General features: G+C 43.4%; 1 protein-coding gene across 1 annotated transcript; it reads right to left on the bottom strand.

Annotated features, from left to right (window-relative positions):
* Positions 1-420: 420 nt before the first annotated feature.
* On the bottom strand, positions 421-2,685 carry LOC149980842 (uncharacterized). Its single transcript, XM_090183744.1, has 6 exons — positions 2,583-2,685; positions 2,055-2,417; positions 1,593-1,943; positions 1,297-1,437; positions 1,036-1,097; positions 421-923 (listed from the first exon to the last, which is right to left on the bottom strand). The coding sequence occupies exons 1-6, from the start codon at positions 2,623-2,625 to the stop codon at positions 792-794; spliced, it is 1,092 nt and encodes a 363-aa protein (XP_090039870.1). The 5' UTR covers positions 2,626-2,685; the 3' UTR covers positions 421-791.
* Between the last annotated feature and the right edge of the window lie 14,712 nt (positions 2,686-17,397).

Genomic DNA, 17,397 nt, shown 5'->3' with positions numbered 1-17,397 from the left:
CAAAGTGCCCGAAGTTGCATAATCACCCGTGTATTCATCGATGAATCACTGATGCGTCTCACTAAAAATGCATACTCTATCAAGAAGGTGTATCTTCAAATGGTATGAAGTCAGAGTTACTGGTATGTATTTTTTCATCATTTGAGTTGGTTTCTGAGACTAGTAGCACATACAGTGCCTATAGAAAGTCCACACTAACATTGGGTTTCTTCACATTTCACTGTGACACAAAGTGGGATTCAAACGGATTTAATTGCCATTTTTTTGTCAACGATGTACACAAAACACTCATGTCAAATTGGAAGAAATTCAAACAGAAGATTAATGGTAAGAATTGGGTAAGTCATTGAACATATGAAATAAAATCATGTTTATTGAACCATCACACACACATATAGGCAGGTTACAGAGTTCCGTGTTACAACTATTATCATCAAAGGGAGGAGTTCAGACATTTGCAAAATCATTATATACATTTTGTTGTACACTTCTACAAAAACAAATGTATCCAGTCAGTCAACCTCAGCCACTGTTGGTGAGTTTTTGAGACTTATGAAACCATCCTAGTATCAGCTTTCACACTTGCTGGACACTTATGCTCTGCATCTGAGCGATTCTATGTCATTATTATGAGAATATGCCAATGCAGTGACTGTCTCTACAGCTAGACGCGACTATTACATTTTATAGCAAATGAGGAATGTACAAAACAGCAAAGTCACACAGACACAGTCAAGCTCAAAGTGGAGGTCAGTAGGGCTCAACTTAAAATGATGCTGATTGGAGGACTATCACATCCTGACTTGATAACTCACACCAGAATAGATGGTTTCTTCCTCTCTCTGTTCTCTCCTCTGTCTCCTGGGCTTCCTGTCAGTGAACTTCACGGCAGCGTAGTTCAGGCCATCATCGTCACCGTGGAGCTGTGGGGATGAAACACAGACTCACTCAGTTCAGACTCTGGGTCAAATCTAATGCTGTACTCTTATGCTTATCCAGACGCACTCTTGATACAGTGGAACTGATCCTGCTAACCTGTTGGTCTGTGGTGTTGGAATGAGGATTCCCATAGTGGCTTTGCTGAAAAGGGCTCCCCGCTAAAAGACAAAGGTCAAAATATTCTAAACCTTTTCTTGTTTACTAATAAAAATACATACTACTGTGAATGTCATATTTTCTGCTTCAAAATGAAGTAGGCCAGAGAGGGATGTGGTAAAAGAAGGGCGAGCCGTCACCCTACTTTATGATCTATAACTATTATTACTATTGCTATTAGAATGAAGACATTTACTGTACCTGTACAGTGTTCACATTGTGACCTCTTCATTCTCACACAGAGGATAATGTTGACAAACACATTTAGAATCAGAGTAGTTGTCAGGCAAGATATAATGTTGAGGAAAAGAAGATTACTCTGATCGTTCAACAGGTCTGAAACTTAAAAAACAAGGCTTAATTATTTTCTATATTTATTTATTCCTCAATGCATTTGACATAAAATGTAGCTATTAAAGTTGTATCATTTGAAATCTACTATATTTCAAACCATTTGAGAGAAAAGTAGTGCTGTATTTTGGTTATGCACAACTTACCTTCAACATCCAGCTTGGTACCATTCCCAAACAGTATCTCCCCACATGAGGACACAGCACAATAGTAAGTCCCAGCATCAGAGAGGCTGAGGTTCCTCTTGGGGAGGTTGTAGACACAGCTCTGTGTAGGAGACCCAGCCTCAGGGCTCCTCTCACACTGATCACTCCTGTCTCCATTGTTGTAAATGATTCCTGGATGGGATTTTCCTGAGCCATGTCTGAACCAAAATACACTGTGTTCTCCTGCACAGGTCTCAGTGTGTATTGTACAGTTCAGAGTCACAGAGTCTCCTGGCTGAACTGACTCAGACACAGGCTGCTGGAGCACATACATGTGGTTGGACCATGAGTCTAAAGAGAGTGAGTAAGATCATAGTTTGTACATTCTTTCCTGCTAGATTAATTATTTTAGCATTGTATGAATGCACTTCAGTACCCACTTTAAAAAAAAACATAAGTTACCTTTGACAATTAAAACAGTTCCTTCTCCAAATGTGGCATCCCTCACGAACAAATTAACACAGTAGTATGTAGCTGAGTCCCCTGACTCTGTCTTGGAGATGGTCAGGTTACAGCTGTCAACTCCTCTCTTCACACTCAAACGTTTAGTCTCAGTAAAGTCTTTGTTAAAGTTGTTGGAATAAAAACTATTTTGAGTGTGATAAAATGATGATGCCATGAGAAGAGGCTTCTGTCCAACAGTTTGCTTGAACCAAGAGACTCTGATCAAATGAGATTGACAAAAGCAATTGAGTGATACACTTTGTCCCAGTTGTGTAACTATCACGGGGTCTGGTTGGATTACATCGTTGTTAAGTGCACAACCTGTGAAGCAAACAAGCTAAATAAATCATACAAAGCTATAGTACAGAATTGTACATTATTATCATTATTCAGACTACATGGTCATTCAAATGGATGAAAAAAGACTGACATAAGGAAAGGGATCCAAAAATATCTAAAGAAACCATATTAAAAAGGCTTACTTACCCAAATTGGCGTAAAACAAAAAGATTGTCCAATATATAATCATAATTTCCTTTCTGAACTGTATAGTGTGAGGGGTCTGACAACAGGGCACCTTTTATATGATGATACTCATTGGGTAATCATTATGAAGTAGGAGGAAACACTGAACTAAGTGATTTTATTGGCTGTCTGAACAGGCATTAAACGTGTAATAAAATCTACAATGTAACATGTGACCTGTGTCATAGAATAGTTAGAACAGCTGTTCAAATGATGTAATGTCAGAGTTAATGGTCTGTATTTTTTCATCATTTGAGTCGGTGGCTGAGACTACTGGTACATACAGTGGGGAGAACAAGTATTTGAAGCACTGCTGATTTTGCAGGTTTTCCTACTTACAAAGCATGTAAAGGTTTGTAATTTTTATCATAGGTACACCTTAACTGTGAGAGACAGAATCTAAGAAAAAAACAGAAAATCACATTGTATCATTTTTTAAGTTATTAATTTGCATTTTATTGCATGACATAAGTATTTGATCACCTACCAACCAGTAAGAATTCTGGCTCTCACAGACCTGTTCGTTTTTCTTTAAGAATCCCTCCTGTTCTCCACTCATTGCCTGTATTAACTGCAACTGTTTTAACTTGTTACCTGTATAAAGACACCTGTCTACACACTCAATCAAACAGACTCCAACCTCTCCACAATGGCCAAGACCAGAGAGCTGTGTAAGGACATCAGGGGTAAAATTGTAAATCTGCAGAAGGCTGGGATGGGCTACAGGACAATAGGCAAGCAGCTTGGTGAGAAGGCAAAAACAATTATTAGAAAATGGAAGAAGTTTAAGATGACGGTCAATCACCCTCGGTCTGGGGCTCCATGCAAGATCTCACCTTGTGGGGCATCAATGATCACAAGGAAGGTGAGGGATCAGCCCAAAACTACATGGCAGAACCTGGTCAATGACCTGAAGAGAGCTGGGACCACAGTCTCAAAGAAAACCATTAGTAACACACTAGGCCGTCATGGATTAAAATCCTGCAAGGTCCCCCTGCTCAAGCCAGCGCATGTCCAGGCCCGTCTGAAGTTTGCCAATGACCATCTGGATGATCCAGAGGAGGAATGGGAGATGGTCATGTGGTCTAACTATGCTCACACTGTCTACAATACTATGTACTGCAGCTGACCAACAGAAGGCTTGTCCACCCAAAGTAAGAGACACAACAGCAAGAGTCTGTGAGTCACTTCAACTGTGAGAGCCAGAATCTAAAACAAAAATCCATAAAATCTCATTGTATGATTTTAAAGTAATTAATCCCTTTACTTTGTTTTTCTTCCATTGTGGTCCATGGGAGTCATACAGTAGTTGGGACCTGGTTGGCCACATGTTATAACACTGTCATACTCTATGACTTCCATACAGTCACTTCATAATAAGGGGAAACAGAAAACATAGTCTTTGCTTAACCACCAATATCTCATATACTATTTATTCTTATAAGGGCACAAGGCGAGACCCAGATGCAGACACAGGATGCAGATGGTTAAAGTCCAAGATGTTTATTAACAATCCAAAAGGGGTAGGCAAGAAAGTGGTCGTGGACAGGCAAAAGGTCAAAACCAGTTCAGAGATCCATAAGTTAAGAATGGCAGGCAGGCTCGAGGTCAGGGCAGGCAGAATGGTCAGGCAGGCGGGAATGTCCAGAAAACAGGAAAAGGTCAAAACTGGGAGGACTAGTAGAAGAGAATAGAAAGTAGGAGCAAGGGGAAAAACACGCTGGTTGACTTGAACATACAAGACGAACTGGCACAGAGAGACAGGAAACACAGTGATAAATACACCAGGGATAATAAGCTACACCTGGAGGGTGTGGAGACAATCACAAGGACAGGTGAAACAGATCAGGGTGTGATAATTCTTTAATATATTGATGGAATAAAGCCCTCCCGTTATTTAGTTTGAAGGAGGCTCTTTCTTCTTGGCCCAGATGATTTTGATACTTTACATCACTCTTCAAACCATGGTTTTATTTAACTACGGACTTCAGATGTCAAGGTCAAATTACTTAATAAATAGTTGGGTTTTTACACAGATTTCAGTCTACTATGTATAGTTTACTAGATGCCTCGTAAAAATAGTGTTCTATTGTTGATTAAAAGGGCAACATGAAGAGTAAAAGAGTATGTGATACATCTAACTGACTGACACCACCAAGATCCTGCTGAAACCACATAAAGAGAGACAGAAAGAGACAGAGACAGAGAGGATCCTGTGCAAAAGGCCAACAGGCCTTACCAAAGTGTAGATAGGTACAGCCTCATGTTTTGTTGATAGCAGACCGCAGAGTACATGTATATATGTTGCTGTGTTTGTGAGGGGGTGTGTGGCATGCAATCAGTAGGCATACTGTATGTCTTAAAGAGAAAACAACTACAACTGGCCTGTCCTTCTGTGGTGGGGGCTGTTGTGCCACTTTCACTGTGAGTGATTATGTTTAAAGGGGCCTACGTTATTTACTGTAACATGATGCAAGGGACCACCTGACTTCACATAAATGAGAAAACATTGACCTTTACAATGTAAGCACTGTGTTTAGAAACCAGTGTTGCACTCAGGGGTAGGAACAGTACTCTGGCCCTGAGAGGGAAAGTAGAGTACAGTGTGTTGCTGCAGGTCAGTCTTCCTGTGTTAAATGGCTATGAAAGGTTAGTTTCCAATGGTGGAAAGTATTCAGTTCAACTTATCCAATGCATTCAGCTCAACTTATTCAAATTAATTTGGTTTAACAGATGGAAATGCTTTATTTTTCTATTTGCACTTTATATTACACTTGAAAAACTATGACCACTGATTACAACACATTTTACTGAAGCATTCATATAAAGCTAATGAAGTTAGGGCAAGTTAAAGAGCTATCTGGTCTAAAAGGACAACTGTTTAATTCATCCAGTTCTACTGTCTGATTCCATAGTACACCGTCTCTTCCTCCATGTTGCTTCTCTGTCTTCTAGACCTGTTCTTCTTGTTGCTCAGTTTCAGAGCTACATAATGAAGACTGTCTGCATCTTGAGCCTGTGACGAACAATTATAAAATGGAGGGAGAATATGACTGCACGTTATTGTTAAATATATACTTTTTTTTTTTTTACATAGTAATAGAATATATAATGAATTTTACTTACCCCTGTATCTGAAGAAGAGACTGCTGAACTTCTTGTCTGAGAGACGGGTCCTGAAAAAAAAGACAGAAAAGATAAAGATAAACTTCTTCTTCCATTACAGATACATCTGGTGAAACCAGGAAGAACAACTTATATGAAGAAATTTACCGGCTACATACATCATTCGTTTATTGAATTTGGATGGTTCTTACCTCAACACTGCAGACACTTTCTCTTGTTCATCTTGTACATGATGTAACCAAGGAAAATGATCAGGATAAACGAGAAACCCAATGCTGAGCTCAGGCAGTACACCAAAAGAAGAGGGTCTGCGCCATTGTCCCGGAAAATGATTGGACGTTTTCTAATGTGATGTAAATAACTACAACTGTGCACGGTTGGACACAGTAGATTAAACAATAGATATAAACAAAAACTGTAAAGATTTTTCACTTACCTTTGATCTCCAGTTTGGTCCCGTTTCCAAACAGTATCTCCCCACATGAGGCCACAGCACAGTAGTAAGTCCCAGCATCAGAGAGGCTGAGGTTCCTCTTGGGGAGGTTTTAGACACAGCTCTGTGTAGGAGACCCAGCCTCAGGGCTCTTCTCACACTGATCACTCCTGTCTCCATGGGTGTAAATGATTCCTGGATGGGATTGTCCTGAGCCATGTCTAACCCAATACACACTGTGTTCTCCTGCACAGGTCTCATTGTGTATTGTACAGTTCAGAATCACAGAATCTCCTGGCTGGACTGACTCAGACACAGACTGCTAAGTAAGATGCTGGTCTCTGGACTCTGCACCTATTACTCAATATAACGAAGGTCCTAATGTTGTCCTTGATGATCTTTTTGGCCTTCCTGTGACATCGGGTGGTGTAGGTGTCCTGGAGGGCAGGTAGTTTGCCCCCGGTGATGTGTTGTGCAGACCTCACTACAATCTGGAGAGCCTTACGGTTGTGGGTGGAGCAGTAGCCGTACCAGGCGGTGATACAGCCCGATAGGATGCTCTCGATTGTGCATCTGTAAAAGTTTGTGTGTTTTTGCTTACAAGTCGACTTTCTTCAGCCTCCTGAGGTTGAAGAGGCGCTGTTACGCCTTATTCACAACGCTGTCTGTGTGGGTGGGCCATTTCAGTTTGTTCGTCATGTGTATGCTGAGGAACTTAAAACTTTCCACCATCTCCAGTACTGTCCCGTCGATGTGGATAGGGGGCTGCTCCCTCTGCTGTAGCCTGAAGTCCACGACATGCTCCTTTGTTTTGTTGACGTTGAGTGTGAGGTTATTTTCCTGACACCACACTCTGAGGGCCCTCACCTCCTCCTTGTAGGCCGTCTTGTCGTTGTTGGTAATCAAGCCTACCACTGTAGTATCGTCTGCAAACTCGATGATTGAGTTGGAGGCGTGCATGGCCATGCAGTCATGGGTGAACAGGGAGTACAGGAGAGGGCTGAGAACGCACCCTTGTGGGGCCCCAGTGTTGAGGATCAGCGGAGTGGAGATGTAGTTTCCTACCCTCACCACCTGGGGGAGTCCCGTCAGAAAGTCCTGGACCTAGTTGCACAGGGCGGGGTCGAGACCCAGGGTCTCGAGCTTAATGACGAGTTTGGAGGCTATTGTGGTGTTAAATACTGAGCTGTAGTCGATGAAAAGCAATCTTACATAGGTATTCCTCCTGTCCAGATGGTTTATGGCAGTGTGATTGCAATTGCGTCGTCTGTTGACCTATTGGGGCGGTAAGCAAATTGGAGTGGGTCTAGGATGTCAGGTAGGGAGGAGGTGATATGATCCTTGACAAGTCTCTCAAAACACATCATGATGACGGAAGTGAGTGCTTACAGGGCAATGGTCATTTAGCTCAGTTACCTTAACTTTCTTGGGAACAGGAACAATGGTGGCCCTCTTCAAGCATGTGGGAACAGCAGACTGGGATAGGGATTGATTGAATATGTCTGTAAACACAGCTGGTCTGCGCATGCTCTGACGATGCTGCTAGGGATGCCGTCTGGGCCGGCAACCTTGCAAGGGTTAACACGTTGAAATTATTTACTCACTTTGGCTGCGGTGAAGGAGAGGCTGCAGATTTTGGTAGCGGGCTGTGCCGGTGGCACTGTATTGTCCTCAAAGCGAGCAAAGAAGTTGTTTAGTTTGTCTGGGAGCAAGACATCGGGGTCCACGACGGGGCTGGTTTTCTTTTTGTAGTCCGTTATTGACTATAGACCCTGCCACATAACTCTCATGTCTGAGCCGTTGAATTGTGACTCTACTTTGTCTCTATACTGACGCATAGCTTGTTTGATTGCCTTGCGGACGGAATAGCTACACTTTTTGTATTTGGTCATGTTTCCGGTCACCTTGCCCAGATTAAAAGCAATGGTTCGCACTTTCAGTTTTGTGCTATTGCTGCCATCAATCCATGGTTTCTGGTTGGGGAAGGTTTTAATAGTTGCCGTGGGTACAAAATCACTGATGCACTTACTAATAAACTCGCTCACCGAATCAGCGTATACATCAATGTTGTTGTTCGACGCTGTCCAGAACATATCCCAGTCCATGTGATTGAAGCAATCTTGAAGCTTGGAATCAGATTGGTCGGACCAGCGTTGAACAGACCTGAGCACGGGCGTTTCCTTTTTTAGTTTCTGTCAATAGGCTGGGACCAACAAAATGGAGTCGTGGTAAGATTTGCCAAAAGGAAGGCGAGGGAGGGCTTTGTATTCATTGCGGAAGTTAGAGTAACAATGATCCAGAATTTTGCCAGCCTGGGTCGCGCATTCAATATGCTGATAAAACTTAGGGAGCCTTGTTTTCAGATTAGCCTTGTTAAAATGCCAGCTACAATAAATGCAGCCTCAGGATATGTGGTTTCCAGTTCTTTCAGGGCCGTCGAGGTGTCTGCTTGGGGGGGATATACATGCCTGACGGAAGCCACTCCTCAGTAAAAGGCACATGACAGCCCCCTTGGAGTTTGCCAAAAGGCACCTAAAGACTCTCAGACCATGAGAAACAAGAGTATCTGGTCTGATGAAAGCAAGATTTAAATATTTGGCCTGAATGCCAAGCGTTATATCTGGAGGAAACATGTCACCATCCCTACGGTGAAGCATGGTGGTGGCAGCATCATGCTTTGGGGATGTTTTTCAGCTTCAGGGACTGGGAGACTAGTCAAGATCGAGGCAAAGACAAACAGTGCAAAGTACAGAGAGATCCTTGATGAAAACCTGCTCCAGGGTGCTCAGGACCTCAGACTTGGTTGAAGGTTCACCTTCTAACAGAACAACGACCTTAAGTACACGGCCAAGAAAACGAAGGAGTGGCTTCGGGACAAGTCTACGAATCTCCTTGAGTGGCCCAACCGGAGCCCGGATTTGAACCCGATCGAACACCTCTCGAGAGACCTGAAAATAGCCTCGCAGCCTCGCAAAATAGCCACGCAACACTCCCCATTCAACCTGATAGAGCTTGAGAGGATCTGCAAAGAAGAATGGGAGAAACTCCCAAAATACTTGTGTGTCAAGCTTGTAGTGTCACACCCAAGAAGACTTGTTGCTGTAATCGCTGCCAAAGGTGATTCAACAAAGTACTGAGTAAAGGGTCCGAATACTTATATAGTTGTGATATTTAGTCTGTTCCCGGTTCCGACCAACATTTTTGCTTAAAAATCGATCTGTGGACACATTTCTTGCATTGAGCAATAGCTCTGGTTCCCACGGACACAGTAGTATATTTTTGTGTGACATAGGATGTGAAATCTGAAACCACTTAAAGATGGGATGTCCCTTCCACCATTTAATTTGCTCATCCGACTGTCAATCAACTCGTGGCTGAACCCTACATCACAGCGCAGCAGGAGAGAGTGGTTTCATCACTATAGCACATTAAGAGATCGATTTATGGTCGTTCATCTAAAATAATTAATAGATTTTAAACAAAAAACACTTTCTGTTTGTCATAGATGGACAAGATTAGTATGAGATGAAAGACAAGTTCCTAAAAAGTTCACTAAACATACAAATATGCATTTTACAGTTATAAGGAGGTTTAAATCTGTAGTTAGGGGTTTTATAATTTAATTTTACTATATATAAAAAAGTGTTTTCAAGCCTCACTCATGCAGTTTTGTTGAATAGACAATATGTAATGCAATTTTTTCACATTTGTACTGTGTACTTGAGCTTTGTCCTCAGAAGTGACTAAGCAATTTATAACTATTTTTTTACCAGAAAGGTGCAATTTGAATCTTTCTTGGAGTATGCAGCATTACTACTTATTCTTTATGCCCGTCTCATGATAAATTATTACTTTTGGGGATTACATAGTTTACATTTTAGATTACATTTTAAGTTACATTTAAGAGGTTCAAGTGTTTTGTTAACATTGTCAGATTAATATCATGACAACAACAGGTTGTGGTCTGCATATAAATGTAATCTGTGTATGATTCAGACAGAGGGTTTGGAGCAGAGGGTGAGGACGGAGACCTTGGTGGCATCCAAAATGGCACCTTGTTCCGTATATAGTGGGACCATAGGGTGCCATTTCAGAAGCACACTTGTCATTTGGTTGATAACTGTTTTGTTATCTATAAGCAAACAGAGTGCATGGCCCTACCTCCCTGAAAAGTGTGAAAACTATGGTCTGAAAGTGTTGGACCTGAGGGTTGGTTATCAACCTCCTCAGAATCACTCTGTCCAGCAGAAATAGTGACATTGAAAAAGTGACAAGGCTTATCACAGGCCTTAGAAACACAGTTAGAAAGTATCTGCATGCAAATCAAACTGCATTGGTAGCAAACCATAACAAACCCTTAATGTTACAGTAACAGAGGAGGTTTTGAACTCAAAAGTACCTAAGAAAAAAAAAGTCCAAGACATGATGTCAGTTTGTTTAGTTGTTGAGTGGAAACGTTGGACCACAGAGATCTTTGTATGAGGTGTGTTTTTTCCATCCGTGTTCACGCCAGCGAGGTGACACTGACTACAGGCCGAGGATGTTGCGTCTGCAGTGAATGTATCAGATGAGAGTCTGCAGAGAGAGTTGACACCTGCCTCTGTACACTCAACAATAGAGCAGTAGGTCTATTGTTTATGGATGAATTCACTCTGCATGCAAATACATCATGGATGCACTATGACTGAAGTAGGCCTACAAGAGCTCCAAAGTGTTCAAGATGTTGCATACAACACATTCTTTTGAACATAGCCCACTAAAGTATGGTTATTGTACTAAAAAGCAGATGGCGGTGTGCAGGTGTCCCAAACCCAAGGTGTCCAACATACAGTATCATTGTATATCATGCATTCAATTAAACTCAACTGTATTATGATAACAACAGTAGATAAGTGTTTGTCTTTATTTGTACTCCACCCACGTTGTGCACAAATCTAGTCTAGAGCCTGGGGTAGTTTGGTTTTGGTTTTGGTCAGGTATTTATAGTCTGGCAGTATGGATGGAAAGAGATGTAGGGCCTGATTGGTGAGAAGGGAGTGTGTGGTTAACATGTGCAGAGAGAGAGAGCGAGAGACTGAGTGAGTGAGAGAGAGCGAGAGACTGAGTGAGAGAGTGAGTGAGAGAGAGAGAGGCTGAGTGAGAGAGAGAGACTGAGTGAGAGAGCAAGAGTAAAAGACTGAGTCAGAGAGTGAGAGAGAGAGAGAGAGAGAGAGAGAGAGAGAGAGAGAGAGAGAGAGAGAGAGAACTTTTGTGAGTGTAATATTTACTGTTCATTTTTATTGTTTATTTCACTTTTGTTTATAATCTTCTTCACTTGCTTTGGCAATGTTAACATATGTTTCCCATGCCAGTAATGCCCTTGAATTGAATTGAATTGAATTGAGATGGAGAGAGAGTGGTGTGAAGAGAGAGAGCGAGAGAGAGAAAGAGAGAGTGAGAGAAATAGAGAGCGAGAGAAAGAGTGAGTGGTGTGAAGAGAGAGAGAGACCAAACAGTCGCTACATCCATTTTCGGACTTAAAAATTCATGATATGTACCCATTGATTCTTCAACTGTCGTACTACACCGAAAATATACGTTTGTTTTACTCAAACATTTGTAAACAAACACTTTAGAGGCTCAAAACATGGTTAAAACTATCATTTTGATATCATGGATCGTCAGTCCTTAGAAGTTAGCCGTAGATGTGTCTATTAATTTGAGAGTGTTTACAATTATCCAGCCCAATCCCTCAGCTTTTTCTGTTGGTCTTGTTTCTACTGCTGATAAATTTGCTAAATGAAATGTATATTTAGCAAATTAGCTAAAATACTGTGTTTACCATTCTGTTGGCATATACTCTGTCCTCATATTAGATTATCGGATGGATGATGCAGTCAATCTTATTTTCTATGTTAGGTTTAACAGTAGCATACTTACTCAATACATAGACCAGTAGAGCTGGTATAAAGTAGAGCTGGTTCTCACCATTATGTGTGTAGATCTGATCTCCCTCGTCTAGCTGTGAATCAGAGAATATCTCTTAATTCACTCAGAGATCAGCCTGGGTCAAAGGGCATTTCATTGGCAGGGGGAGTTGTTGTTGGTTTTGGACAACAATGTCAATTTACAGAAAGCAGAATATACACTCTTACAGAGGTTTTATGTGGAATGCGTGTATCAAATTAGACATCGGTGACTTACAGTAAAAAAAGCCCGTAGCGTTTGACATGTTTGGGGAAGCGTTTGGGTTCGGTTGACTTCATAGGTGACCAAAAGGCCATTCTCAGGGTTACTGCTGCTGGTGATGCTTTATTTGGAGAAGTGGTTTATAGATGCTCAACTAATTGTACACTAACCCCAGCCCGAGCCATAACCCTAGCCCTACCCCTAGCCTAAACCTATCCCTAGCCATAACCCTAGTCCTATAGCCCTAGTCCTAACCCTAAAGATAACCCTATAGCCCTAGTGCTAACGATAAAGATAACCCTATAGCCCTAGTCCTAACCCTAAAGATAACCCTATAACCCTAGTCCTAACCCTAAAGCTAACCCTATAGACCTAGTCCTAACCCTAGTCCTAACCCTGTAGCCCTAGTCCTAACCCTAAAGCTAACCCTATAGCCCTAGTCCTAACCATAAAGCTAACCCTATAGCCCTAGTCCTAACCCTAAAGATAACCCTAGTCCTAACCCTAAAGCTAACCCTATAGCCCTAACCCTATAGCCCTAGTCCTAACCCTAAACCTAACCCTATAGCCCTAGTCCTAACCCTAAAGCTAACCCTAGTCCTAACCCTAAAGCTAACCCTAGTCCTAACCCTAAAGATAACCCTATAGCCCTAGTCCTAACCCGAAAGATAACCCTATAGCCCTAGTCCTAACCCTAAAGCTAACCCTACAGCCCTAGTTCTAAAGCTAACCCTATAGACCTAACCCTAAAGCTAACCCTATATCCCTAACCCTAAAGATATCCCTATAGCCCTAGTCCTAACCCGAAAGCTAACCCTATAGCCCTAGTCCTAACCCTAAAGCTAACCCTAGTCTTAACCCTAAAGATAACCCTATAGCCCTAGTCCTAACCCTAAAGCTAACCCTAATCCTAACCCTAAAGCTAACCCTAGTCCTAACCCTAAAGATAACATATAAAAAATAATGTAAAATATATACACAGAGTGTACAAAACAGTAGGAACGTCTTCCTAATAGGTGATGGCATCCTACTGATTTTGCATTCAGAAAAGTGATGCAGTGGTCTAAGGCACTGCATCTCAGTGCTTGAGGTGTCACTACAAATACTCTGGTTCGATATCAGGCTGTATCACAACTGGCCATGATTGGGAGTCCCATAGGGTGGTGCAATTCGGAGGGCATGGACTACAAGGTGTCAAAAGCATTCCACAGGGATGCTGGCCCATGTTGACTCCAATGCTTCCCACAGTTGTGTCAAGTTGGCTGGATGTCCTTTGGGTGGTGGACCATTCTTGCTACACACAGGAAACTGATGAGCATGAAAAACCCATGCAACATTGCCGTTCTTGACACCCTCAAACAGATGTGCCTGGCACCAACTACCATACTTCATTCAAAGGTACTTGCATCTTTTGTCTTGTCCATTCACCCTCTGAATGGTACACATACACATTCCATGTCTCAAGGCTCAAAAATAATTTTTAAACCTGTCTCCTCCGCTTCATTTACACCAATTGAAGTGGATTTAACAGGTGAAATCAATAAGGGATCATAGCTTTCACCTGGATTCACCTGGTCAGTCTATGTTATTGAAAAAGCAGTGTTCTTAATGTTTTGTACACTCACTGTATATTTATTAACATGTGACTATCAGGATCTCCTAGTGGTTATATTGTAATTTAACAAACAGGCTTGAGGCTGGGTCTCCTACACAGAGCTGTGTTTACAACCTCCCCAAGAGGAACCTCAGCCTCTCTGATGCTGGGACTTACTACTGTGGCCTGAAGTGGGGAGATACTATTTTGGAAAGGGACCAAGCTGGACATTGAGCATAAGTGATATTCCCGCTACCACAAGAGTGTCAAGCCAGATGCACTGTCTATAGACCCACAGGTACCACCTCGCAGCCCGAGACCATCCTTCCCACCTCGTGCCTGGTGACGGCACTCAACCGGGGTATAGGGAAACAGGTCCAGGAAGGTGCAGCGGTCCAAGCTGAACCCGGGGGGAGGGGCTGATAATCAGATGTTTGTCCCTGAAGCTTTCCGCTCTGCGGTCCTGGAGTGGGCCCATTCCTCCAGGCTTTCCATCCACCGGGGATCACGTTGAACACATGCAATCATGCAATAACGCTTTTGGTGGCCTATAATGTTTCCGGATGTTGCCGCATTTGTCTCCGCCTGCATGGTCTGTGCTCAGAATAAGAATCTTCTGCAAGCTCCAGCTGGTCTTCTTCAACCACTGCCTGTCCCTCATCGTCCCTGGTCCCACATATCCCTGGATTGCGTCACGAGTCTCCCCCCATCTGAGGGAAACACTGAAATCCTGACTGTGATCGACCGGTTTTACAAAGCTACTCACTTCATTCTTCTCCACTAAACTACCCTCGGCCAAGGAGACAGCCCTGCTCATGGTGCACCACATCTTCCAGATACATGGTCTGCCGTGGACATGTTCTCCGACCGGGGGCCTCAGTTCTCGTCCTGGAAAGCGTTATGCGCCCTCATTGGTTCGTCGGCCAGCCTGTCTTCTGGGTTCCACCCCCAGTCCAATGACCAGGATCTTGAGACTACTCTGCGCTTCCTGGTCTTTGACAACCCCTCCTCCTGGAGCCAGCACATGGTGTGGGTCGAGTACGCCTGCAACAACCTTCCGTGCTCTGCCACAGGCCTTTCTCCGTTTGAGAGTTCCCTGGGGTCTTAGCCCTCGCTCTTCCCCGAGCAGGAGGAAGACGTCGGGGTACCTTCTGCCCAGATGCTTGTCCGCCACTGTTGTCACACCTGGAGAGCCCGGTCGGCTCTCCTCAAGACCACCTCCAGGTATTGACGACAAGCGGATCGGCATCGGACACGGGCTGCCCAATATCGTCTCGGGCAGAAGGAATTGCTATCCACCCGGGATCTGCCCCTCTGGGTGGAATCCCGCAAACTCTCCCCCTAGTTCATCGGCCCATTTCCCATCTCCAAGATTATTAGACACACTGCTGTTCGTCTTCTGTTGCCACGTACCCTTCGTATACACCGCACCTTTCATGTGTCCAGAGTCATACCTGTGTCTCAGAGCCCTTTGTCTCCTTTTTCCAGGCCCACTCCTCTTCCTCGTATCATCGACAGTCAACCGGCCTGCACGGTGATCTCCTGAAGTTTCGACCTCGGGGCAGGGGGTTCCAGTACCTGGTTGACTGGGAGCGTTATGGCCTGGACGAGAGATGCTGGGTCCCCGCCAGGGACATCCTGAACTAGGCCTTATTGTGGATTCTCAACCAGGTATTCACCCAGGTAGGACGCCTGGTGGTGCCCCTAGGGGGGGTACTGTCACACCCTGATCTGATTTACCTGTCTGTGTGCTTGTCTCCACCCCCTCCAGGTGTCGCCCATCTTCCCCCTTATCCCCTGTGTATTTATACATGTGTTCACTGTTTGTCTGTTGCCAGTTCGTCTTCTTTGTCAAGTCAGCCAGCGCTTTTTGTATCAGCTCCTATCTCTCTTTTCTCATCCTCCTGGTTTTGACCCTTGCTTCTCCTGACTCTGAGCACACCTGCCTGACCACTCTGTCTGCCCCTGACCCTGAGCCTGCCTGCCGACCTGTACCTTTGCCACCAACTCTGGTTTACTGATCCATGCCTGCCTTGACCTGTCTATTGCCTGCCCCTATTGGAATATCAAACCATTGTCAATTCGACATGTCTGCATCTGGGTCTAATCTTGATCCCTGACAGGAAGCTCATAAGAAATCCTGCTATGCCCTCCGCCGAACCATCAAACAAACAAAGCGTCAGCTCAGGACTAAGATCGAATTATACTACACAGGGTCGCAAACTATTACAGAATACAAAGGGAAGCACACCCGAGAGCGGCCCAGTGTCATGAGCCTACCATATTACTTCTACAGTGCCTTGCGAAAGTATTCGGCCCCCTTGAACTTTGCGACCTTTTGCCATATTTCAGGCTTCAAACATAAAGATATAAAACTGTATTTTTTTGTGAAGAATCAACAACAAGTGGAACACAATCATGAAGTGGAACGACATTTATTGGATATTTCAAACTTTTTTAACAAATCAAAAACTGAAAAATTGGGTGTGCAAAATTATTCAGCCCCCTTAAGTTAATACTTTGTAGCGTCACCTTTTGCTGCGATTACAGCTGTAAGTCGCTTGGGGTATGTCTCTATCAGTTTTGCACATCGAGAGACTGAATTTTTTTCCCATTCCTCCTTGCAAAACAGCTCGAGCTCAGTGAGGTTGGATGGAGAGCATTTGTGAACAGCAGTTTTCAGTTCTTTCCACAGATTCTCGATTGGATTCAGGTCTGGACTTTGACTTGGCCATTCTAACACCTGGATATGTTTATTTTTGAACCATTTCATTGTAGATTTTGCTTTATGTTTTGGATCATTGTCTTGTTGGAAGACAAATCTCCGTCCCAGTCTCAGGTCTTTTGCAGACTCCATCAGGTTTTCTTCCAGAATGGTCCTGTATTTGGCTCCATCCATCTTCCCATCAATTTTAACCATCTTCCCTGTCCCTGCTGAAGAAAAGCAGGCCCAAACCATGATGCTGCCACCACCATGTATGACAGTGGGGATGGTGTGTTCAGGGTGATGAGCTGTGTTGCTTTTACACCAAACATAACGTTTTGCATTGTTGCCAAAAAGTTCAATTTTGGTTTCATCTGACCAAAGCACCTTCTTCCACATGTTTGGTGTGTCTCCCAGGTGGCTTGTGGCAAACTTTAAACGACACTTTTTATGGATATCTTTAAGAAATGGCTTTCTTCTTGCCACTCTTCCATAAAGGCCAGATTTGTGCAATATACGACTGATTGTTGTCCTATGGACAGAGTCTCCCATCTCAGCTGTAGATCTCTGCAGTTCATACAGAGTGATCATGGGCCTCTTGGCTGCATCTCTGATCAGTCTTCTCCTTGTATGAGCTGAAAGTTTAGAGGGACGGCCAGGTCTTGGTAGATTTGCAGTGGTCTGATACTCCTTCCATTTCAATATTATCGCTTGCACAGTGCTCCTTGGGATGTTTAAATCTTGGGAAATC

This window comes from Oncorhynchus mykiss, chromosome 9 (genome assembly GCF_057628025.1).
Source record: "Oncorhynchus mykiss isolate SJ-2025 chromosome 9, ASM5762802v1, whole genome shotgun sequence".
NCBI classification, from domain to species: domain Eukaryota; kingdom Metazoa; phylum Chordata; class Actinopteri; order Salmoniformes; family Salmonidae; genus Oncorhynchus; species Oncorhynchus mykiss.
Note: the sequence above shows the minus strand (reverse complement) of the source record. Positions and strands in the feature narration are given on the sequence as shown.

Coding starts and splice junctions, on each gene's coding strand:
- LOC149980842 (XM_090183744.1), bottom strand. CDS start 2,625: ATGATTATATATTGGACAATCTTTTTGTTTTACGCCAATTTGG. Junction 2,418..2,582: donor TTTGTTTTACGCCAATTTGG/GTAAGTAAGCCT, acceptor TTTGCTTCACAG/GTTGTGCACTTAACAACGAT. Junction 1,944..2,054: donor AACTGTTTTAATTGTCAAAG/GTAACTTATGTT, acceptor CACTCTCTTTAG/ACTCATGGTCCAACCACATG.